This window comes from Idiotropiscis lumnitzeri, chromosome 10 (genome assembly GCF_059441095.1).
Source record: "Idiotropiscis lumnitzeri isolate Australia: NSW breed Sydney's pygmy pipehorse chromosome 10, RoL_Ilum_1.0, whole genome shotgun sequence".
Lineage (NCBI taxonomy): Eukaryota > Metazoa > Chordata > Actinopteri > Syngnathiformes > Syngnathidae > Idiotropiscis > Idiotropiscis lumnitzeri.
The window spans coordinates 2,307,466-2,332,708 of NC_142400.1; the positions used below are offsets into that span (position 1 = coordinate 2,307,466).

The following is a 25,243-nucleotide window of genomic DNA, read 5'->3' on the forward strand; positions in this document are numbered from 1 at the left end:
TCAGAAACAATAACAAACTTCATGAAGAAGTTTGTAAAGAATATGGATTGCAATTTTTGCAAAGATGTTGGCTAACAACGCTTTTATTGCCGTGACCTTCAAGTCAACATAAAAAATATAAAAGAAAATAAACGACTCCTTTACCGTTTGAGTGATTGCCAAGAGGGTAAAATGAGTGGTTAAAAGTTTTGTTCATAATCATGAAAGCACACATTCATTCTTCAACACCTTTCATTTTGCATTGTCACTTTATACAACAAAACATTACGATATCTCAGCATATTGACACAGAAGGATTCAAGTTTTTAAGAGTGTAACTAACGTTTCAAACATTTCAGCTAAGCAATGCGTCATACGATTGATAACCATGAGTAGGAAATATTCAGGAATCATCTGTTAGTAACAAGTTACAACATTATCAAAAACGGAATCGTAAATTTGATAGTCTCATTTTTCATCAATTCTAGCCTCCATCAAAAATAGGAATACATTTAATTATCACCAGTGATCGATATATTTCATACGTGCACTTGCTTGATTTCGTGATTGTGTGATAACAGAAACCACAAGAAAAAAAAAAAGAAAAGACAAAACATTTTCTGTTCTAACAAGCTAACTTCAGAATATTTACAGACTAGATTAAAGGGGACATATTATAGATAATTGATTACATAATGTACCACACCTACACTCCATCAAGTCCTAATGAAATGTAATCACTCCGGGTAGCACTTTAAAAACCTCTTAGGACAACCTGGGGAATCTTTGAAACTGCAAAAAATAATCCATAATATGTTTCCTTTGAGTCGAAAGGCGGCTGTTTTATTTCCTGAGTGGCTGGCCTCAGTAGTACAAAGAGAGGAAGTCAGGCCAGCTATGCGATACCAGAGCGCCTCCTAAAGTGTAAAATGTTTGACCTTTCATGGCGCACACAAAGCACAGAAAACAAACAAAACAAAATCATTCTGCCACCGTGGCCTCCGTGTTGAGTTTTGCCGTCTCTGCGGGAGCCTCCTGGTCAGCTTCTGCCGCTTGGATGCCATTAGTAGACTGCGCCTTGTCCCCTTTGGCAAAGGGGAGCCCGTACGTCCTCCAAAATGTGACAAGGTCCCATATGAAGGCGAACGTGGCCAGGAAGCCAAATGCCTGCCGGAGGAAACATTTCAAAACATGAAACACAGATGTAAGCAAGGAAACAATAAGGTGGGGAGTGAAATAAAGTGGTGGGGAGGAATTACAGAATGAAAAGGAGCTAGGCAAAGAAATAAAGTGGTCAGTGAAATAAGGTGGCAAGGAAGGAAACAAGGATGTAGATGAAGACAGTGAGGTAGGGAAGGCAACATGGAAGTTGAGTATGAGAGAAGGTGCAATGAAAAATAAATAAGGAAGTTGGGAATTCAATAAGAAAGGAAACAAGGTAGGGTGTGAAAGAAGGAGGTAGGGAAGGAAAAGGAAGCAGGGAAGGAAAACTTAAAGAAGGGCATGAGAATGGATAGGAGGAAGTCAGGAAGGACACAAGAAGAGGGATGAAGAAGGAAGGAATTAGTGGAGGGAAGAACAGAAAACAGACAAAAAAATGAGCTAGGGAGGGAAGGAAGTAGGGAAGGCAACATGGTAATCAAGGAAAAGGGACAAGTAAGAAAATCAAAAGGAGGGAAGGAAACAAGGTGTTAGAGAATGAACTGAGGAAGTAAACAGGAAAGGATAGGAGAAGACAGGGAAGGATACAGGAAGGGTGGATAAAGAAAGAAGGTTGTATGGAGGAACAGAAAGAAGAAGGGAAGGAAGCAATGAGGAAGGCAATAAAAGAAGATGTAAAGGAAGGACACAATTAGCTATTGGTGAAGAAAAAAGGAGGAAAGGAGGGAAAGAAGAAAGTTTCCTACAAGATAGGAGTGAAAGAAGGTGGTAAGGAAGGAAACCAGAATGTAAAACGACAAAGAAGGAAATGCGACAGGATAGAAGTACTTAGGGAAGGACACAAGAAGAAGATAAAGAAAACAGGAACCAGGGAATGAAATTGAGATTATGAGTGAAAGAAGGAGGTAGGGAGTGAAAAGGAAATAGGGAAGAAAACAAGGTGGGGAGTGGAAGATGGAAATAAGACGGGTAAGTAAATAAAAAACGAAGCAAGGAAGGCAACAAGAACGTCGGTCAAGACAAGGTTGCGGCGAACGGGGAAAGAAAAGGTCGGACGCGAAAGACGTTGGGAAGGAAAGAGTGAAGGAAGTGTTTCCGCACCACAGCACTTTTCTCCAGATCAGTGCCGCCGTTGATGACCGCGAATACGATGGAGGCGATGAGGAAAAGGAAGGCGATCGTCATCGTGTACACAAAGTCCTGCAGCACAAAAATGACACCAGTCACCGTTGCGCAAGTTTCAGTACGATCGTTCATATCATAAATTCTTTGACATTTCTGGACTAAATCAAAGCAAACATTTCGAATCTAATCCGAAGCAGATTTGAAACTTTCAAGCATGCACTAAATTTCAGCAAGCGTTTGTATTACATGCACAAAATGCAAGCAAAGGCAAAGCCTGAATAAAAGACGGCAGCTTCATGGCGGGGTTGCCAGCTCAGCATTTTCTCCTTCAAGACTTCCTGCGCTGACTTCGTTGTGGTCACGTGATGTTTGTCACATCAACGACAAAACATTTGACGGGGTTGCCACATTTCTACCATTGATAAAAATATTTTGTTATTTCCTCCTTGAAAAGCAGGAAGAATGTTGCGCAACATCTCTGAATGGGAATTCAGAAGTTTTCATTTCTTCCGTGACCAAGAACTCAATTTCCGTCGCAGTTGATGCTTTTCATTATAATTTTGTGTGGTTGCGTCCGTGAGATTATATAGAAAACATGTTCTTGGCTCAATAAAATTTGCGTGATCGCAATGAAAATGACTTGTCCATTTCAACAGAACTCACCAGGCTGGACCAGCAGGTGATTCCCACTCTGAGGTGGAGTTTAGTAGAGAGGAGAATGAGGAGGAAGGCGGTGAAGAGGAACGATGTGCAGCTGACAAACTCAAAGAACTCCAGAGCGGTGCAGTTGATGCAGACGGAGACCGTCTCCTCCAGGATGAACGCCACCAACGACAGCAGCTGGCAAAATTAAAGGGGGGGGGGGGTCAGGTGAGAGCACACATATAAAATACACAGCCTTCAAAATCATTAGGGACGGGTATCGACAACAATTTCCAAAATCGATGCAATTGACAAGGGGCTGATTCGATTTTCGATTAATTTTCGATTCATTCAAGGACTTGACGCAGTACCAATTTGACTTTGGTGTGGAAGGCATTCTCAGAAGAACCAATGCTGCAATTAGTTCAAACAGCTTACTGTAATGGTGCATTAATGGAAAGAAAAAAAAAAATAACATCTTTAAGATTGGGAGCAAAATCACTTTCCAACGGAAGCTCTGGGAGTCTATCTTGATATCCTGGAGTGAAATTTAAGCAGAAGCTGTCCAAAAATTTGAAAAACTGCCAAGAAATAAGAGGTCCTTGACTTCTTAACATGTTTTTTTTATTAGAAATGGGTTTTGATTTCAGCAAATACAACTTCCAAGTGATGCAAATTCAACAAATGAAGGTTCTATTCTAATCCAGAGAGAAGGTTTTAGTCCCGAGATCAGGATCTAGTTGCAAGAACAGTCTTGTCCCGTGAAAAATGTCCGAGTGTCAGCAAAGATACTGGTCGCAAGAGAAGATCGAGGTTTTGGTCCCACGAGAGAATGTGCTCAGTTGAGGGGTCCGATCTCAAGAGAACATTCCAGTCCCAAGAAAAGGAGAACTCTAGTCCTGAGATAAAGGTTTTCACCCAAAGAGAAGTTGCTCGTTCTTGCAAACCTGGAAAAGTCCTGCACGCACTAACGTGAGGACAACTTTCATAATTCATAATTCAAACTTGAGTCGATCCTCAGGAGTGGTTTCCCGCCTTCGGCGCTAAACGTTGCGATAGTCCAGCGGTGATGTGCTAACAGAGGTTTGTGCTAATCCAGATGTGCTAACGGCAGCGCTTTCACTTCCCGCTGGACACTTCCTGTCAAGAGGCCGCAGGAGGAAGGGCGAGTCATGGCCAGGGCCACCGAAACCGCACTTCACACTACACAAATTCGTCTATAAGTCCTCACACACGGAAGTTTTTATGAGGTTCTCAGATACAACACAGACTCAAACTACATTGAACCATCTAAAAATCCTGACACACTACACTGAACCTTATAGAAGTCCTAACATGACACAGAACCTTCTGGAAGGCCCCAAACACTACACTGAGGTTTCGAGATGTCCTCACAATGCAAACTCTGAGAAGGCGCGTTCGTGATGAGTGTGGCGCTGGCACTATCGAATATTTTTTAGAATCAATTATTTGATCGATTATGCCATTGGTTTTTTATTTTACATTTAAGTGAACAAAACTATTTTTACCTCAGTTAGAGTTTATTAAACAATTATTGTTTATTTTGTATTTTTTAGTTATACAAAAAAAAAAAAAAAAAAGCAATAAAGCAAGGACTCAACAACCGTTTTGGAACGATTCAATTCCTGGTTCAGTCGTTGCTTTCCAAAGTCAAAACAAATGTTTGCAAATGTCTTTCTTTGATGAAACGCCCAAAAAATAAATAAACAGCCTGCTTTCATGAAGGTCAACAGAAATCTGAGAATGACCAATGAGAGGCTCAAATCGAAGGAATTAGACGATTTTGAGAGAAATGGCTCTAAACGATTACTCAACGCTTGAAATTGTTTTCTTTTTTTTTTTTGGATAGTCAATTAATTGAATAATTTTAACACTTCTGGGTAAAGACTGATCAGGACAGCCAACTCACCACTTCCAAGGTCTTGATCATGAAGCGCACTTTGTCCAGATACTTTGACGTCATCATGCAACAGCCAACGTTTTGGTTTGGCACCGTCGTCGAGGAATAAACTTCTTCTGCGGCCATGATGAAGCTGAGGGACATGGCACACACGCGTACACACGCACACACGTCATCAAGACATTTTCGCACCATGATCACAAAATTCAACAAAAAAATATATTTAAAAATTAAAACATACGCCGGAACAGCTCATTCCTTAAAAATTTGGATTATGAGTGCATGCATCAAAAATATTCGTGATTTATATATTAAATATATATTTGTAATGTATGCACTAAATAAACAAACGTATTTGTATCATTCTGCATTGAATCATTGCATGTATTGACTCAAAAACTCTCACGTCACATTTTGGAAAATTTTTCACAAATTTAAATTATTGGTCAGAGCAAACGTGTGGGTGTGATTCTCGTTTTTTTAAATTATTTTTAAACAAATTATTGACCAATCTAAATAGTTGAAAATGGCTTGCTCTCTTTGCTGATTCAACATTAATGGCTGAACAAACAAAAGGAAGGTACGCGGATTCTGCCCGACATCAGCGATATGCACAAAATCACGGCAAATATTTGTAATATTAGCAGTGCAATTATTCATACACACTACATTTGAACAAATATTTGACTCATATGCACTAAAAATAAGCAAAGACAAGGAATATGACATTCCAAAAAGTGTGAAGCAACGTAGAAGAACACACACAAAACAAATGACGTGACACGGCCGCGGTTAAAACCACTTTCCACACTTGCATGACGGTGCATTCAAATGTTACTTTATTTCCATGACTTCCTTTTTGTAAAAATAGTGTTTAGCCGGCGTGGATTGTTTCAACATTAGATTATTTACTGTGCATGTCAGAAATTTACCTCACAGCAGGAAGCACACGTCATTTGAATGTGATATATTCTGATTACCTTTTGTCGATATTTTTTTTCCTTGTAACGATGTTGTAACTTTTGCGACATTAGGTCATTTGAAGTTATTACGATACTCAACAACTTAGTTGATTTACTTAAACACAACAGCAATAGAAAGTGTCCTCACATCTAGATGTGGAATTATACATAGTAATAGTCAAAATGTGACCATAGCATTTATTGACTTCATTGATTGAAAAATAAATTCATGTCCTTCATAATACGATACAATAATAGTTGCACTCATGTTTAATTCCATCATATTTTGGCCAGCAGCTGTAAAAACTAAAACTGCAAACTAAAATACCAATGTTACAACTTCACTGCTTTCATTCTGACAGTTTTTTGTCATTAGACTGCTAATTGTGACATTAAATTTGAAGAAATTAATCAATATTTCACTTTGGGTCAGCACCTGAAAAACAAACTTCTGCGTACAAGAATAACGCCGAAGTCACTTAAGGAGTGAGATAATTTCAAGTGTGGTGCTTTGGTAACAAAATATAGTCAAAAAGAAACTGAAAATAAAAAAAAAACAATTATAGCAGAATTGTCAAAGCAGTTTGGCTGGCTTGCTTCAACTAATATTATTAATTAATCTCTTCACACATAAATAGAAAAGGTGATTATTCACTTCTAACTAAATTATGATTAAAATTCGTTATTGGATGACCAATCAGCTCAATAAATTCGAATTTAATCGATAGTTCACGTCGTTTAGCAGCTGCAAAACAAGCCATCTGTGCAGGACGAATCACGCCAAACAGACTTCAGGACAAAAACATTTTCATTTGTGACGTGTTGGTGAAAATTCAAGCAAAAACAACATGGGACATTGCAAAATAAGAAAAACTATTTAGTTTGACGCAAACTTTCCGTCTCGGCCTTTTGATTTTTTTCATACTCGAGGTTAAAGAAAACCTGCTCAAGGTGTACGTAAGAGCAATTTTGTTAAAGATTTAAATTTAATCGACAAGTTTGACTCACCGCTCTGGTTTCTCGGCGCAGAACAACAATCAACCGTGCAGTTTTCCGAACACCCTAAAAAAACTGACAAAAAGTGCACTTCCGCGTTCTCCTTCTTTCACTTTGGCCAAAAGCAACAAGTACAAATGGCGCAGCACAAACACAACTTCCGGTACTTATTATTCCGCCCTATCGATGTAGGTGTCCGCTCATTAATCGAGCAATTGGGTGTCGACCATGTCCAAAGTAACGATAGTCAGGAAATGTACTCCGACCAGTGCAGTCAATCATGCCGCCACACCGCCGCGAGGGCCAACTTCAAAATAAAAGCATCCAAAGGGACTGATGTCCAAGTATTAGGCGGGAAATTTTTATTTTGAAGGTAGCCTTCGTAGCGTGCATGCACTGTATGAACAACTGTTATTAGAGCTGGCTTGACGACGATGCGAACAAATAAACGGTTAGAAAACAAATAATAATAAATCAAGCACTCAAATTATTAGAGGACTCGTTTTAAACTGTAGTGTACATCTACTCGATTATCATCACATCATCTTGACTACGAAATAATCTGAAGTCGTTCAAACTTCCTCCCCAAAAAAGCATCTTCCCAATTGGATAGTCGTCGTAGTCGGCTGTGAGTTTCCGCAGGTCACGCAGAGAAATATGGAGGAGCGTGAAGTGCATTAAAAAAAGTCAGTTTCGAAAGCTAGAGAATGGGCCAGGTTTTTGGGCTGATGTGGACGCTTTAGAGAGGCTCGTTGTTGAACGGATAACTTGTTACATCTCAAACGTTATTTGTAAAAAAATATGTTAAATGAAGACGCATCTTTTTTTTTCCAGGTAGTATTTATTACAGTTCGACCCTCCACCCCTCATACTTGTGTTTTGCATCCGTTATTTACATAGTTGCTGATTTTATTTTAATAATACCTTTCAATATTTTGGAGGGAAGTGCGAAACTGAGGTGGGTGGGAAAAGAACTGCAAATATATTAATTAATTAATAAAAACCGGCAGGCGTCGAACCGCGAATATGTCGTCTGTCGATTGTGAGGAAAGGTTCGGTTCATCAGTTCCTGTCACAACCACCAGGGAGCGTCCGGACACCACAGCAGCACTGTCCTACCCCGCGCGCGCGCGTGTGCGTGCGTGAGTACGGGCTTTCCCCGCGTTTAAGGCGCGCGCGCGGCGACGATGGGCTGTAGAAGCAGAAGAGGAGGAGGAAGAGGATGAAGGTGTGCAGCGCTGATGTCAGTTGAGATCCCAAAAAGCCGAAACTTTGTGACGCCTTCCTTCATTTTTTTTCCCGCGCATCTGACCGCAGAAGGTAAAGATAAAAAACAACAAACGAAAAACGGCAAAACTCCGCCTGACATTCCTAGACTTTCACCACCTTCATTCTCTTGTCTTCCTCATCCTCTTCCTCACAAAGAAACAAGCACTCTTTCCTTTACTGCTGTGCTTTTGCATGAACAGTGTTCATGAATGAATGAATGAATGAATGAACGTGTATGCAAAGCCATTTAATAATTTATTCGATACGCTCGATATCAAGTCTAAGCGCTATGCACTTGTTAGCTCTTTGTCCTCACGAGTAAAAATTTTGATGCACTAGTGGATCGACCGTGTGAGACGAATAACATTTTTACCATTAGTACTGCCCCTTTTGGCTCACAAGTATGCAATTAAACCTTGTTTGAGAATTATTTTACTGCACTAGTATCCTCCTCGCACATGCTCAGAATACCAAATTGCCCACTAGTAGTTTTGCCTCATTAATAACGTAGTTCTCCTACCCGTATGCCAAAGTTGTCCAATTTTGTGCAGAAATTGAGTAAACTGTGCCGCACTAGAAATGATATTAGGCCAAACTGGCACTAGTACCCTAATAGTAGCACCAAAATGCACACTAGTAGTTTTTCCTATCAAGCAACATGGAGTACAAAGTTGTCAGGCTAGTGGGGAGTCGATGGTCTATATACTGTCCATACGTTCAATTTTCTGATACTATTTATACGGTGCTCACACCTTGATGTCGCTCACATGTGGCTCAGGTGACAGTGTGTGTTGCGTTTATTGATCCACACGCTAACAACAGACGAGCGCTGGGCTAACACTACTTCTATTTCTGTCTTCATCATCATCATGGCGGCGAAGACGATATGGTTGGTTGTGTCGTATTCAATTTCTGCTTCCGTTCATTGAGTTATCACATGTCTGTCACATGATCATATGATAATTTTGTTTTCTTAATCTTTCATGAAGGCATTAATTAATGGTCATTTTCATGCGTTTGCAGTCTTTGTCGTCTTTCACGTGACCACATATGATCATTTTCAAGTGTTTGTTGTTTTCACAACACCGTATCTTGTATGTAGAGTTTCACGGTACATTATATGCATGAAACGCAATAAATTTGGCCTAAGGTATAGATTTGGTTCTGCAAAATAATCGCGTCATTGAATGTGTGGCAGAGTGAAAACGGCTTCTAGCTCCAAGCTGGTTAAAAAAAAAATATTGTCCATGTTGAACAGTCACACGTCTTCCCTGCTCGGGAACTACTGGGGGAAGGCTAGCTAGCTATCGGGCGCAAAGCCAATTATCTTTATGAACTACAGCTTGCTAGCTATCAGGCACAAAGCCAATTAGCGCTATCTGAACTACAACTAGCTAGCTATCGGGCGTGTAGCCAATTAGCTTTATGAACTACAAGTTGCTAGCTATCAGGCGCAAAACCAATTAGCTCTATCTGAACTACAAGTAGCTCGCTATCTTGACTTAACACTCTCCTACCACATCTACTCGCCTACCATGGCAGCCAAAAAAAGCGACAATGGGACAAATATCGTTATTGACACGTTTTTTTGTCAATTCCATCACCAAATAAATGGAGCCGCTAACCATGTGATGTGATGAGCATAAGTTCACTTCCATGTTTGTCGTCTCCATTACAAAGCACGACAAAGAGTCTGGACGTGACGAGTTCAAACATTTACCCACAATCCTTCTGGGAGATGTTGAACGACAACAATAATTAGCCATGTCGCTGGTGATGTCACCGGCGCTCTTTAATCCGCCGCGGGATGTCAGCGCTCCGCCTGCGGGAGCGTTCATCCGCCGCTTGACTGCTCAGCCGCCGCAAAGCCTCAGCGGGCCGCCATTGACGCTCCCAGCATGCACCTGCTCGGCTCACACACACATACACGTACACGCACGTTGGTGAACCTCACCACCTTGAAACTTTCGTCCTCCAGGCTCCCCTCGAGGGCAAGAAATCTTTTGAGCTCTTCCTGTAGCAGACTCTTACTTTTTGACTTTGGCTTGACGTCATTCCCTCAGGGAACATTTGCGTTGAACATGGAATACTCGCCCAAAAATAGAAAATTGAAAAATTCTTGAATGAAAATGAAAGTGTGACACCAAGTGATCACGCGCACACGCACTCAAGATATTTGTCGTTGACGCAGACTTCCTGTCCAGCCCGGCCACCATGATGAGCGACATCTACGACTCGGCGTGCGACTCGTTGGGTCTGCTGGAGTCTGCGTGCCTGACCAAAGTGGAGCTGAGGCTGACGTGTAAAGGGATCAGCGACCGCGACGCTCTGTCCAAACCCGACCCGTGCATCGTGCTCAACATGCAGTCGCACGGACAGTGGATGGAGGTGCGTCGCCACGGCAACCGCATCACGCGCACCTGCATGTACGTGTTTGTTGGGGTTACTTGTTGCCCCATTTTAGATTTGGAGCGGGTCTGGTGTTTTCTTTCACTTCTTTTTGACCCATTCCAGTATTGGTTGTTCCGTTTTTCGTTTTTTTCGGACTTTTCTTGCTTTTCGTTTTTGTATTTTATGGTTTTCTTTTTTTTAATTAACATGGTTCATATCTTTTTTTCATTTGTTTGACATTGACCTGTTTTTTTTACGTGATTTTTAATTTGATTTTGAGTTGTTGATATAATTGTTTTTCAAATTGATTTGTTTTACTTGGTTCCTCTTAGTTTTTCCTCATTTTGATTTATTTAAAAAAAAAAACTCATTTCTGAGTTGGATTTCATCTTCATTTTTGATGTTCTGGCATTCGTGTGGGGTTTTGGACTTTTTCAAACAGTTTTTTTTGGCATTGTGTTTGATTTTTTTTAAGTTATTCTTCTATTATTACTTGACTTTTTTTTTTACTTGTGGTTTTTTAGTTTATTTTCTATTTTTACTTGATTTTCAACTCAGTTTTTCACTTGGTTCTAAACTTTGTTGTTTTGATTTTTAATTTAGTTTTCATTTTCCTTTAACCCGTTTTTTTTTTTATTTTACTCAATTCCAACTTCTCTGTGTTCTTACTTTTTGTTCGTTCACTTGTTTTCCACCTGTTGCTGAATGTTCGACCCTTTTTTGTGGCCCCGCAGGTGGACCGCACGGAGGTGATGCGCAGTTGCGTCAACCCGTCCTACTCCAAAGTCTTCACGCTGGACTTTTACTTTGAAGAGGTGCAGCGCTTGCGTTTCGAGCTTTATGACATTAACAACAGCAACTTCAACGGCCTGAAGGACGCCGACTTCCTGGGCGCCGTGGAGTGCACGTTGGGACAGGTAGCGGGCCGGCTTCTTGTTGGATCATTTTTGCCACGGCTGATGCTAATGCTAATGCTAATGCATGTGTGTGCGTAGATCATTTCTCAGAGGAAACTCTCCAAAGCTCTGCTGAGGCCAGGAGGCAACGTGGGAAAAACCATCATCACGGTGAATATCTTTTAATGGCATGGCGGTGATCGGCAATAACTCGATTAACACCATCAAAATCAACTACCAACAATGTTTCAAAAAATGACATCATCCATCCATTTTCAAAAAATGAAATCCAGCCCAGTCGACTTTCAGAAAGAGAAGCTGTGTACACACTGGATTGGTCGCCACTCACTCGTAGGGCACAAGGAGACACGCAATTGAGTGGTCGCCTGTAAATGTCACGGATCATACAGAAGGTGATGATGATGATGATGACAATAATGATGGTGATGAAGACGACGAAGATGATAAAAATGATGATGAAGGTGATCGGGAAAAACATGATGAAAGTGATGACAATTTTGACGACGACGATGATGACGAAGATGATAATGACCCTTCGGATGACGATGACGTAGATGATGAAAATGATGATGATGATGATGAAGAATTTGCTGATAATGAATTTGATTATGGGAAGCAGCTTGTTCGCCACACGTTTTGTACTTGGCATCGTTGCTACATAATGAGGCCCTCATCACAAGCGTGTGTGTGTGTGTATGGGGTGGGTGGGTGGGTGTGTGCGTGTGTGTGTGTGCAGATCACAGCAGAGGAGCTGACTGGGAACGACGACTACATCGAGCTTTCCTTCAGTGCCAGGAAGCTGGATGACAAGGTGATTTTATACACACGCGCACAAAAATGCACGCACATTAATACACACACAAAAACACACAGCAAACAAACGTATGCGGGGCATTCAGGGACATCTTTCAGGATTACACACAACTCCCTGTGCTCACACACGCACACTATTGAAATGTTCCAGCTTCTCACACATGAAACCATTTTTTTTTTTAAATATACACACCAGAAATGTTCACGCACACACACAGACAGTACTGATTTGTTCGCCTTACATTTCTTGTAGAAATATTTTCCTACACACGAGTGAATTGCTCTCACGCCGACTATTGTGAAACCCTCTAACATACTACAAGTTTTTTTTCCTGCTCATAAACATGACTAAAACACTCACACATACAACTAAAATGCTCTCACGCATACAACTGATTTGTTTTGCTTATACTGACTGACATGCTTTCATGCGCAACAACTGATTTCCCCCCCCACTCATCTACTGTACACAACTGAAAGACACACACACGCGTGTATAACAAAGTTGGCGTGTGCGTGTGCGTGTGACTCAGGACTTCTTCAGTAAGTCGGATCCCTTCCTGGAAATCTATCGTCTGAATGAGGACGCCACACTGCAGCTGGTCTACAGGACAGAGGCAGGAAGTCACGTGAACACGTACACGTCACGCATGACACGTGTGTGTTGGTGTCGTGGCGTCACGTGTGTTTTTGTTTTTGTTGTTGTTGTTGTTGTGCTGTTGTTATCAGACGGTGATGAACAACTTGAATCCTGTCTGGAAAACATTCAAAGTCTCCCTCAACTCACTCTGTAATGGCGATCATGAGCGCAAACTGCAGGTGTGCGCACACACGCTCACGCACGCGCACACACGCTCACGCACGCGCACGCGCACACACGCATAATGTACACTAGCACAGGGGCGGGGAGAAAAAAATTTCTCGAAAGTCAATTATCTGACCGGGCAGCACATTTTTCAGAGTTCCGCTAATGATCACGCACCATACGTGTTTATTCCACGTAACACGTGTGTTTTATTGTGAGTCTTTACTAAGGAATTGTGGGTAGCGTCGTTCTTATGGCAATCGCGTTTTTAACCTCGAACGATTTGCACACAACCCGATAAATGAATCCCTCGTGGAGTTTGTATGGTTGCCATGGATACGCTAACATTTATTTTTAGCACTTTGCTGATGGAGTGACGATTGAGCGTGTGAAAAGTGGAAGTGGGCAAAAGTGACGCTTGAAGACAGTCGAGCGGATTAGAAAGCAGGGGAGGAAAAAAAAAAAGAAAGTAGAGGAGAGTGCGCACGCCGAGGCTTGCTGGCTAATTGACTCACTTGATGTCCTCGTCACACTGACAGCTCGTTAACACACCAAGGCGCTCACGTACGCGAACAGGAAAATGCGCTTTTCACTTGCTTCCTTCCCTCCTTTGTTTGCTTCCTTCCACACTTCTTTCCTCCCTTCCATCTTTTTTGCCTTCCTTTTTCACCACTTTCTGTCATTCAGCACCTTCACTTGTTTCAAGTTTCTATTCTTTGTTTCCTTCTTTCCTTTCATCCTTCCTCTCCATCCTTCTTTTCTTCGTTTGCCTCCTTCCCTACTTTTTTCTTTTAATCCTTCCTTCTTTCCACCATTTTTTATTCCCTCCTTCTTTCCTTCATATTCCCTTCGTTCTCACTCTTTTCAATTCTTCTTTCCTACACTTTTGTCTTTCCTTTCCTCATTTCCTTCCTTTTCTCCATTCCTTCTTCCCTTTGTCTCATTTCCTTCCTTACGTTCTTCCTTTCGTCATGAATTAATTTTATTTTTATCACTAAATTTCCTTCATACTTCATTTCTTCTTCCCTCCACTTCCTTCCCTTTTCCGTTCCTTGCTTCCTTTCTTCCTGTGTGGTCTCTCTCATCCACACACACACACATGCACGCACACACTTGCCATCTCATTGGCTTGTGACTATGATGACATCACTTCTTTTTGTCTTCTGCGAAACATCGTCAAAACACAAAAGCGCCGATGCTAACCTGAAGCTAATGTGCTAATAATCGTTTATAACATGCTAATGAAGGTGTGTGCGTGTGCTTGCGCGTGTGTGTGTAACCACTTAGTGCACAGTGTGGGACTGGGACTCGAACGGGAAACACGACTACATCGGCGAGTTCGAGGCCACCTTCCAAGAGATGCGGGGTGCCATTGACGGACGACAGGTAAACCCAAATCACTCACATCCACAAATTGCGCAACGTAAATAATTTCACTGTACAATAACAGGAAATTACGGGCAGCAGGGACACAAGTTATTTATTTGACAATGCAACTCCTGTAATTTAATTTGAACAGAATAGGATTACTCCAGTGGTCTTATTTATTTGAACAGTGTACTACTGTATTTTGGATTTCAGTACATGATAGTAGGACAAGTGTGTCATACCAAGGAGTTCAAAAATACAGCAGCTGGTTCATGAAGCAAATCTGAAGCTTGATTTCCCGCCGATTAATAAAGATATATATCATATAGGCACCACATTCCTATCGCCACTGCTTGGCAGAAAATACTGTTCTTTACTGTTAAATTGCAGGTTGTTATTCTTAACCGAGCATTAACTGTTAATTTCAATAGGCAATGGGGGATGAATATTTAATGTTTTTTTTATTTTTACAATTTAAAAAAAAAAAAGAATACAGCAAGACACTGTTCTAAAATCGGAAGTTTTCAGAATTCCATAATTTTATGCTGTAAAATTACAGTTATCTACCATTCTTGTTAACTGACCATTAGTTTACACGCCAAGAATGAATGTTGAACAGAATTTTAAAATTATTATTAAAAAACAGTAAGAAAATTATTATTATTATTAATAAATTCACCGTAAATTTGCAGAATGTCGTTACAGTGCAGCGATAAAACAACACTTTCGGACTGCCATCCTCAGAGTGTCACATGCTCCCTCTAGTGGTATGCAATAGAATCACAGCGCAAGTACAATTCATTTGTATTTAACCTTTAAGATCAATACATTGACATTGAGTCTTTAAATATTGTTTATGTTTAAACACAAATTAAGGTAATTTTCTCATTAAACTTTTATGTGTACTGTTAAAGAGTGTTAAATTAGTGTCCTGGATGTATTTTTGTGTTAATGAGGTAGATTATGTCGCAGGTGGCGTTCGTGTGTTTAAACAGCAGACGTGATGAGCAAGCAAAGTGACGAAGAAATAGAGCAGATGTTTTCTGTCTCTGGAGATGATAGTGTAATTCTTCTGAGTGCTGGGGGTCGTTTGTTCCGAACTTTTTGCTGCGCCGTGAAAGACAAAAAAAAAATTAAATCCTGCAGGAGACCAAAAAAAAAATCCCAGGGAGTCCAAAGCGTGAAAAACTTGTGATCCGTCTTCAACTTGAGCCGCAGAAGCAATTTAACGGATCAACGAGTCACACAACTACACACTGACAGCGGTACAACTGTTCAACTGTACGAGGCAATGAGGTCATGAGATTATAAAACTGGGATTGGGTGCGAACATTAGGCTATAAAACAATGAGACTGAGCAGCCATGAGACTTTGACACCATGATACGCTGACACCATGAGACTATAATGAGACTATGAGACATTACGATATATAATACTATAAGGTTATGAGACCATCATGCTCAGAAACAATAAGAGAATGAGAAAATGATACCATGAGGCCATCAGATTGTGAGGCTATTTGAGCCTATGAGGCTACGACCATGATACCTTGAGACGATGGATAAGATCATGAGACTATGAATTTGTGGCACCATGAGACTATGAGACCATGAGACAATGAATGAGATCACAAGACAATGACACTCTGTCACCATAAGGAGATGATACTATGAGACTACAAGAGCACAAAATATGAGACCATGATAGCAAAAGGCCATGAGATCATGACCACAAGACTATGAGGTGATGACAACATGAGACTATGATTCCATGAAGTTATGGGAGCATGAGGCTCTGAGACAATGAGATCATGAAGCCATGACAACACAAGACTATAAGGACACACAATGCAGGATGTGATCACGAGACAATCAGGCTATACGGCTATAAAACCATGAGACCATTAATCTTTGAGACAATGAGACTATGACACCATGAAACAATGTGAACATGAGACCATGATATCGTAAGGCTCCTTCAGAGTCTCGTCTCCTCTTCCTTTTAATGCCCAGCTAACCTTGTTGTAATATTGGTGTTGAAGTCATGTAGCCGCTAGCAGGCTAAAGTAGATCAGATGATGCTGAGCTAGCGAAACCTGAGCCGCTAATTGAATCTTCCAGCAAAAAGACAGGAAATGCCAATTAGCTCGTAACAGCTAGCCTGTAAACACCTCCCTCTTACACACGCGAGTGCACCCCCACTCACACACAAAGCGGTGTTCACAAAAATCACCAAAACGTGACGCTGAAAAAGATGAAAACGAGCTAGCAGGTTAGCTCTTAGCTTCGAAATTCAGAATAAGCTAGCTTGTCGCTTCACCAAGAGTGTTTAATGTCACATGCAGGTTGCTAGCATGCTAACAATTAGCCGCTAAGAAGAAGAAGCTTAAACATGCTGCAGACAAAAACGAGCATGTGAAGGAGTTGGCACAAACAGTGCTCATACAATTTTTGTTCAGGAATGCGTTTTCATTTCATTTAACTTTCCAAATAGTTAGTTGTAAAATGAGCGATTTTGGTGTCCACAAACGGGCATTACTGCAATTCATATCCATTTTCTTCTCCCTTTCCTTGTGTATTTCCCCCCTCCTTCTCTTGTGCCTCCTCGTCTTTTCTTCCTCTCGTCCTTCTACTTCTGCTCTTTTTTACTCTTCCTCCTCTCCTCCTCCTTCTAGTCGTCTTCCTTCTACGACTTTTACTTGTCAGCTTCCTCCTTCTCCTGACCTTCTCCTGACCTTCTTCCTTATCTTCCTCCTCTCTCCTTTCCCTTTTTCCTCCCTCTTCCTCCTCCGCCTTCTGTTTGTCCTCTCTTCCTTCTCCTCCTCCTCCTCCTCCCTACACCAATCTTCCTCTATTTCCTCCTCCTCTTTTGTCTTTCCCTCTTAACCCCTTCCCAGCTTCCTCCCCCTCCTCTTCAGCGTCCTCCTCCTCTCCTCCTTGTCCTCCTCGTCCCCACCCTCATCCTTCTCCTCTTTGTCTTCCCACTCTCAGTCTTCTCCTTCCTCCTCTCCTCTACTCTCATTTGTCCTCTTCCCCAAATGTTAATTGGTTGTCCGTCTTCCTCCTCCTCTCCTATTGTTCATTTGTTTGCCTCATCCCTCCGACCTCCAGCTCCTCACGGCATGTTTAGTGGCTCGCTGACAGACGTGTTGGTGACACACAATGAAGGCCACACACAACGTCACAACCCCGCAAAATGAAACACACACACGGAAATAATGAGCATTCAGATGGAAGCAGGACTTTTATTTTAGGTTTGCAAAAAATGTTCACGTGATCATGTGTGTGTGCGCGCGTACGTGTGTGTGTGTGTAGGTGCAGTGGCCTTGTATAAACTCCAAATACAAAGTAAAGAAGAAAGGTTACAAGAACTCCGGCATCGTCATCCTCAACCAGTGCAAGGTCACCGACACTCGTCCTTCTCGTTTTCTTCCTCCTCTTTTCTCTTCCCTCCTCATCTTCCTCCCTTTTGTACCTCTTCGCTTCGGTCTTCCACTTGCTTTGTCCAAGCCGTTATTTGAACCCGCGACCTTTTGAATGGTAGGCAGACCCGTGATTGACTGACGAGCGGTCCGTTGTTTTGTCGCCGTGTGCCTGGTGGGAATGTGAGCTTGAATGCTCGGCGGTGTAAATGAGCAGGTGAAAAAACGTGATGGATGAGCCGGCGCCGTGTGGGCGGAGCCAGCAGACAGAACGAGAGCAGCTGCTGACCTTAATGAGGCCAACAACGGAGAGGGATTATTATGTAGTGGACAATAAAATTTGACAAAATAATCCAAATACGACTTTTTCTACCGGTTTTGCATTATAGAGAGCCGTTAGTGATTAGAGAATTATATTTCTTTCATTCCCCATTTTTGTTCTTTCCCTCATCAACAACACGGACCTGATCTTTATTTCTTTCTTTTTTTCGATTCTTTCCGTCTTTTCTGTCATTCCTTTTTGCCCTTGTTTCAATGTTCCGTCTCCCCTTCCTCCCAGCTCTGGTCCATCTGAACATGTCAGAGCAGTCAGGGGGGGTTGCGGGCCCCCCCCCCCGAGAACCAAACACACACACATGGACTCGCCGCTCCTCCTAATTTCCATCTTTCTTCTTTCTCATGGTCGTTTTGTCATAAAATTTACATAAACTTGACATGCAAAGAGGTCAAAAGCCACTTAAATATAGCGCAAGTGGAAAAGAAATCCCACGATTTTCCCAGACCGGAACAGGAGTGTGCATGAAGCGTGTGCGCGAAGTGACGATGTCCGTGAAGCGTGTACACCCTCAACAAACGAGTCCACTGATGAATGAATCGCATGTTGAAAGTTTCGAAATGCTTCTAATAATGTTTTTTTTTTTCTGTTCGCAGATCATCAAAATGCATTCCTTCCTGGATTACATCATGGGTGGCTGCCAGATCCAATTTACTGTGAGCGCGCACACACACACACACACACACACAAACACGCTACAAGTCGCATCCAGGTCAGCGTCCTGCTTCTTATTCCATCAAGAGGAAACGGCACCCGGGTTCTCTGAGTGGTCCTGATGATGTTGCCACGGCAACGGTAACCAAGGCAACACCGACCCACCGCCCCGGTGTCCCACTTAACGACCATGACAGACCCCGGCTGTGGTCGCACCAGTCCCACCAGTCGCGCTGATGCTGACACATGATAGCATCAAGAATGGCAAAAATGCCCTGTGTCGTCATGGAAACGCAGCAAACAGGAAGTGCCGATGGTGGATTCATTTAGCTGATTGGGGGAGGGAATTTCAAAATAAAACCGGAAGCAATTTAAGGATCTTTCTCATCAAGTTCAAAGGTCCAATGCCACTCGTGAATGTCACGTCACTCGTCACGTATCACGCATATGCAATAGTGTTGGGTAAACGAAGCTTCAAATCAGCTTCTTGAGGCAGTTGTAGTAAGTTTGGACTCCAGTAGATGGCACTCTCTGTTCAACACTGACTTGCCATTTTTCAAACCCTTTATTTAAACCAACAGTGCCATCTACAGGACTAAAAAATAACACACCCGGTTCATGAAGCAAATTTGAAGCTTCATTTTCCATCACACATCATGTCATGAATTGACTTAAAAATTTCAAGTCATGCTCATTGGATGTCACGAATCACTTTCCAAAGTCACGCCTCAAAAAATGACATCACACGTCCCTCCGTCAGGTGGCCATCGACTTCACGGCGTCCAACGGCGACCCTCGCAACAGCTGCTCTTTGCACTACATCCACCCGTACCGACCCAACGAGTACCTGAAGGCGCTGGTCGCTGTGGGCGAGATCTGCCAGGACTACGACAGGTAGACGTCGACTACGCATAGGAGGAAACGGACCGGCGCTTTTAAGAGCGCTGTCATTTGCATGAGCATTGCGTCGCTTCTCATGAATGACTTCAGATGGCGAGCAACCAACAACGCTTGAGCTGTTTTTTTTTTTTGTTTTGTTTCAGCGACAAAATGTTCCCAGCATTCGGCTTCGGCGCTCGCATCCCACCCGACTACAAGGTACATCCAAAGTCTGCTAGCTTAATGCTAGCATATAATGGCAAACGCCATTGACAGGCTAATGGAAATTAGCAAAGATAATTACAGCGGACAACAATGGTTAGCCAAATATTGTCTCTGTAAGAAGAAACGGAAAAAAAAAAGATGAAAAAGTAATGTTGACATTGACGTTTGAAGTTTTTTTTTGTTGAAGCCCACATCAAAGACACTTTATGTCCATCCAATCACCTTACTTCTCCTCTTCCTCCCCTCCAGGTCTCCCATGACTTTGCGGTGAATTTTAACGAGGAGAACCCCGAGTGTGCAGGTAAGAGCTTTGAAGTTCACTCGCACATTTAGAAAAAGAAAGAAGTCGCTCCGAAACCTTTATGACTAACGGAGGATGAGAATGATGATGACGACGATGCTGACAATAAGGCTGATGATGAGCATGAGAGTAATGACGAGAAGAATGGCAATACTGATGACACGATGATGATGATGATGATGAGAATCAACGAGAAGAACGAGAATGATGATTGCGAGGAGGAGGATGATCATCGACTCATCACGAGGAGAACGATAATGAGGATGAGCGAATGATGTTGAAAATTTCCGATATGACGAGGAGTATTTGTTATTGGAATGATACCGAGGAGAGTGAAGATGCCGACAAGACGGATGATAAAGAGAATAGCGATGACACGATGATAACGGCAATCGCAATGATGAGAATCATGATCATATGATGAGGATGAGAATAATGATGAGAAAAATAACGTGACGATGAGGATATTGCAATAAGGAGGATTGCGATAATGGTAAAAATGACGACGATGATGATTTTGAGACTTGTTTTTGTCGTCGATGAATTTTGACGCCCCGGTGATATGAGGTTGTCACCAAGCTAACAGCTAACGCCGTCCTGCAGCTAAAGGTCATGCGCCAACGCGCTAATTAAAACAGCGAGCGTTCCCTCTGTGACAACTCCCTCACATCAGAGACGCCCCGCGGCACGCCAGGACGCCGACCGCCTCAATCTTGCTTAGCTTGACCGCAATCGCAGGGTCACACAATTCCTTCTGCATCATTATTCATTCGCAAGTTAAGCTGTGAAATGGTGACAAGAACTTTCTCACATTTTTTTTCTGTCCGTTCAGGCATTCAGGGTGTGGTGGAGGCCTACCAGGCCTGCCTTCCCAAACTTCAACTCTACGGACCCACCAACATAGCGCCCATCATACACAAAGTGGCCAACTCCGCCTCGCAGGAGGTTCACACCAAAGAGGCCATGGTAAATCACACGGATGCTAATGTGGCAGCTAACATGCTAACATGGTTTCACCCCTCACATACATTTTAAAGTCATTAAAACAAACTTTATGTACGAGATACTTTCAAAGCGATCAAATCGAAGTGACTTTTTGTTTTGTTGCGCCGGTTTACTCCAGCAATACTTCATCCTTTTGATCCTGACGGACGGCGTGATCACGGACATGGCGGACACGCGTGAGGCCATTGTGCAAGCGTCTCATCTTCCCATGTCCGTCATCATCGTGGGCGTGGGAAACGCAGACTTTGGAGACATGCAGATGCTGGACGGAGACGACGGCATCCTCAGGTCGCCCCGAGGAGAGCCCGTACTCAGAGACATCGTCCAGTTTGTGCCATTCAGGAACTTCAAGCATGTGAGTGTCACATGACCACAGCCTTATTAGGACGATGGGAAAATAAACACTTGCTGACCGTCTACCGCTTCTTGCCACATTCGGTCACTCATATTAGAACATTTTTTTTCTGGTGGTACACCTTTGATCGTAAACAATAATAACTCTTATTTCCCGCCCCCAGGCGTCACCGGCCGCGCTGGCTAAGAGCGTGCTCGCCGAGGTTCCCAACCAGGTGGTCGACTACTACAACAGCAGAGGCATCAAACCCAAAGTGGCCAGCCAGTACCACACCTCCAGAACCTTTGGACCTTGAGGGGTTCGGCCCACTGCCGCCAAGGTGGCTGCCGCATATCTGAAAAGCACAATTTTTGTTCTGATGCGAATGTCCGGCTGCTACTGGATTTTTTTGGTTTGTGTTTGTTTACACTTTGGGAGCATGTGATTGGGTAGCTTGTTTGTTAGCCTAACTAGCACTTAGTCAAAAATTGTAGTGATGGACAAGTGTTAGCACATTCTTTAAACACTTTGCATAACTACAGCACAGGTTCAACTTAGTGTCTCCTTTTCACGTAGCCTGAATGCTAACTACCGCTCATGACTGCTCTTGACTGCTAATGACTACTAACTACCGCTCATGACTGCTACTAACAGCTAACAACCATTAGTAGCTGCTAACTATAGCTAGAGAACACTGACAACGCTAATAATTGCTAATGACTGCAAGTAACTGTTTACGACCGATAATGACAGCTAACTATCGCTAGTGACCAACAATAACTGCTATCAACCTCTAGTCACAGCTTACTACTGCTAACAACTGCTAGTAATCGCCAACCAATGACCACTAGTGACTGGTGGTGACGACCACTGAGTATAGCAAGCAACTGCTCGTAATGGCTAACGACTGCTAAGGACCACGAATGACCTCTAGGTAGGGATGGGAAAATGAAGCTTCAAATTTGCTTCATGAACCAGTTGTGTTATTTTGGAGTCCTGTAGACGGAACTGTTGGTTTCAATAAAGGGTTTAAAAAAATGGCAAGTCGATGTGCTTTCAGGCCAAGTTGAACAGAGAATGCCATCTAGAGGAATCCAAAAATACTACAACTGCTTCAAGAAGCTGATTTGAAGCTTCATTTACCCAACACTACCGCTAGGGCACCTGAACATCGTTTCGCTAACAACTAGTGACAGTTAATGAACGTTAGGGAGAACTAACAACCAAAACCGACTACTAAGTAAATGGCGAGTGTATATTTATTTCCTTATTTCACCTTTGGCTATTTAGGTACGCTAATTGCTAAGCTAGCTGCAGAGAACAGCGTAAAGGAGGGCAAAATAAAAGCAATAGTAATAATAAAGTTAATAAAAATAATCAGTCCAAATCTTCATTTCCAGTCTAAATACATCGTAGCTCATACAGGTTGGCCAGAGTTATGATTCCGTCCCGACGTCTGCTTTGACAAGTATGAGGCCGCCGGGATCCCTAATGCGATCGCAATCACAGCGATGTCACTCACATTTTACGACAGGAATGAGATAGAAAGTAAACAAGCAACTGTAACATTCAGCTGATAATTCGTCCGTTGGCGTGTAAGAAAGATTAGTTTGAATTTTCATGTCTTATCGTCTCCCTTGCTTCACTTGACTTTTTTTTTTCGCGCAGACTTTCATTCCTCTCCAAATCTCCTCGGGGACGCATTTGTCTCCATGCAGCCATACCACCGCAGACAGTCCAACATAGCTGAATTTCTCCGCTCACAAAAACAAAAATGGGGCAGCTCGTTAAGGCGCAGAAAAAGAGGAAAAAGCGCCCCGCGGATGTACCATCACAGTCAAGTAGGCGACAGTCCAATAGTGAAGGTACAAAACCGCAATTTTAACAACCACTGACTACTGGAAGCAAAACAAACAACAGCCGCTAAATACTGCTAGTAGCCGCTAAAGACCGCTAGTGACCATTAATAACTACTGGAGACAACTCGTGATTATTCGTGACTACTAGTGACCACTCACAACTGCTAACACCCACAAAGTAATGCTAACGAACGCTCGAAACTGCTAACAACCACTAGTGACCACTAACTACCTATAATGACAGAGAAGGACGAATAGCCGCATCTTAGCATCTTCTCGCTAATCAACGCCAACTAACAAATGCTAATGGCTGCTAACAATAGTTAGCATCTTAGATTTAAAGCAACGCGAACAACTTCGAACAGCTGATATTTACTAGTAACAACCACTAATGACTGAAAACGACAACTCGTGAACTAGCGACATCTAAGAACAGATAAAGACTACTAAGGACCGCTAGCGTACCCATTAATCTTCTTTTCACTCAAATGAATGCTAGCTAGCTGTAGCATCTTTAGCATCTGTTGTGCATGTCAGGCAGAGGAAAGTGTTGCACCGTGAGTGTGCACATTGATGTGTTGTCTGGAAGTTTAGCACACAGTTTGTGTTTGGATGTTTTACGTTAATTTACGTCGTGCATGACATTGTGTGGTTTTTGCATGGAATAACATATCCGCTAGCATGCTAGGTCAAAACACATCCTACTAGCATTTTATGAAATGTCTGCCAGGGTGATATGACGTAGGCCTAACACATGCTAGCATGCTATGTCAAAACATTTGCATTTTATCGAGGGATGATCTTTACCACATTTTTTTTCTCACCGATACGAGTAAAAGTATTCACTCTTAACAATTCCACTAGTACTCTTGACACAACAATAGATAATTGCGAACAAATACCTTTCGTTCGTTCTGCTGGTTTTGGTTTCACCAGCGATGAAGTTACCCAATCAGTTAAACATATAATTAAAAAAAATAAATTGCAAAGCGCAAACTTGTTTTGGGGCATTTTACCGAACCACAATGTGAAACTCTTTCACAAATGTTGAAAAATAGAGGTACAAAGGTATTTGTACAAACAAGTAGGCAATAGGCGAGTATAGCACTCTGTGTAATAAACAACAGGTATATAAAACTAGCGATGTTGCCTGTACTGCCTTCAACAGAAAAATATACCAGATTATTGCACTAAATAATACCAATGTCGTAAACGTGTAAAGTAAATATATGCATGAAATACTGTAATGCAGGAAGTCATCATACCATACAAAGTAAATAGAGTAAATACATTTTGGTGGCAACACACAAACAATACACTCAAAGCATTAATAAAAACCTTAAAAAATGTACTGTATATATACTTAAAGACGTTTCATCTTAAGTTACATACAAGAAGATAGAGAAGGATGCAATTCAGTCTGAAAAACGTTCTGTCGGCCATGCATGTAATTTAGTTGGCCACAAGAGGGCTCTCTAAGTATTGGTGGCTGGTCTCGGCATCCTTCGCGAGTACTTGATATAATTATTAAAATGTCTATTGGTATTTGCCTATCTCTCATTTTTTGAAATGTGTTAGGACATAAGGTCTGCTAGCATTTTATGGAACGTCTATTGTCAGCTAAGGCTTGCTAGCATGCCACGTCATCTCCAAGCATTTTATGACATAATGCCTGCCAGTGTGCTATAGATCATGACGTAGCAGCTAGCATGTTATGACAAAAATGTCTGCTAACATGCTAGGTCAAAACTACTGTGCTTTGAAACCATACCCACGAGCATTTTCATTAAAATGACCTCTAAGATGCTATGATGTAACATACTGTATGTACTAGCAATTCCGCTAGCAATTTGTGATGCAACGTTCTGGATGCTAACATG

The 25,243-nt window shown here is 42.1% G+C and overlaps 2 protein-coding genes across 3 annotated transcripts; one reads left to right on the top strand and one right to left on the bottom strand.

The window, feature by feature from the left end:
- Positions 1 to 213: 213 nt before the first annotated feature.
- Positions 214 to 7,019, bottom strand: cmtm6 (CKLF-like MARVEL transmembrane domain containing 6). Its single transcript, XM_088305764.1, has 5 exons — positions 6,799 to 7,019; positions 4,838 to 4,961; positions 2,929 to 3,105; positions 2,242 to 2,340; positions 214 to 1,146 (listed from the first exon to the last, which is right to left on the bottom strand). Exons 2-5 carry the CDS (start codon positions 4,952 to 4,954, stop codon positions 961 to 963), a joined length of 579 nt encoding a protein of 192 aa, XP_088161890.1. The 5' UTR covers positions 4,955 to 4,961; positions 6,799 to 7,019; the 3' UTR covers positions 214 to 960.
- A 967-nt stretch (positions 7,020 to 7,986) lies between these two features.
- On the top strand, positions 7,987 to 23,619 carry cpne4a (copine IVa). 2 transcript variants are annotated; one of them, XM_088305756.1, is made up of 16 exons: positions 7,987 to 8,106; positions 10,247 to 10,443; positions 11,181 to 11,363; positions 11,442 to 11,513; positions 12,100 to 12,174; positions 12,710 to 12,793; positions 12,906 to 12,995; positions 14,269 to 14,367; positions 17,666 to 17,752; positions 18,703 to 18,762; positions 19,521 to 19,654; positions 19,804 to 19,858; positions 20,114 to 20,165; positions 20,998 to 21,131; positions 21,289 to 21,525; positions 21,689 to 23,619. In XM_088305756.1, exons 1-16 carry the CDS (start codon positions 8,028 to 8,030, stop codon positions 21,818 to 21,820), a joined length of 1,770 nt encoding a protein of 589 aa, XP_088161882.1. In that variant the 5' UTR covers positions 7,987 to 8,027; the 3' UTR covers positions 21,821 to 23,619. The 2 variants fall into 2 exon arrangements, with proteins under 2 accessions (XP_088161882.1, XP_088161883.1); XM_088305757.1 differs by having other exon boundaries at positions 7,996 to 8,106; positions 10,260 to 10,443.
- Positions 23,620 to 25,243: the final 1,624 nt, after the last annotated feature.

Excerpts from the sequence above, each read along its gene's own strand:
- cmtm6 (XM_088305764.1), bottom strand. The coding sequence starts at position 4,954 with ATGGCCGCAGAAGAAGTTTATTCCTCGACGACGGTGCCAAACCAAAAC. Across the intron at positions 3,106-4,837 it reads TGATCAAGACCTTGGAAGTG|CTGCTGTCGTTGGTGGCGTT; the intron begins GTGAGTTGGCTG and ends TAATTTTGCCAG. Across the intron at positions 2,341-2,928 it reads TCACCTGCTGGTCCAGCCTG|GACTTTGTGTACACGATGAC; the intron begins GTGAGTTCTGTT and ends TTTGTGCTGCAG.
- cpne4a (XM_088305756.1), top strand. The coding sequence starts at position 8,028 with ATGTCAGTTGAGATCCCAAAAAGCCGAAACTTTGTGACGCCTTCCTTC. Across the intron at positions 12,175-12,709 it reads CCAGGAAGCTGGATGACAAG|GACTTCTTCAGTAAGTCGGA; the intron begins GTGATTTTATAC and ends CGTGTGACTCAG. Across the intron at positions 21,132-21,288 it reads TTCACACCAAAGAGGCCATG|CAATACTTCATCCTTTTGAT; the intron begins GTAAATCACACG and ends GGTTTACTCCAG.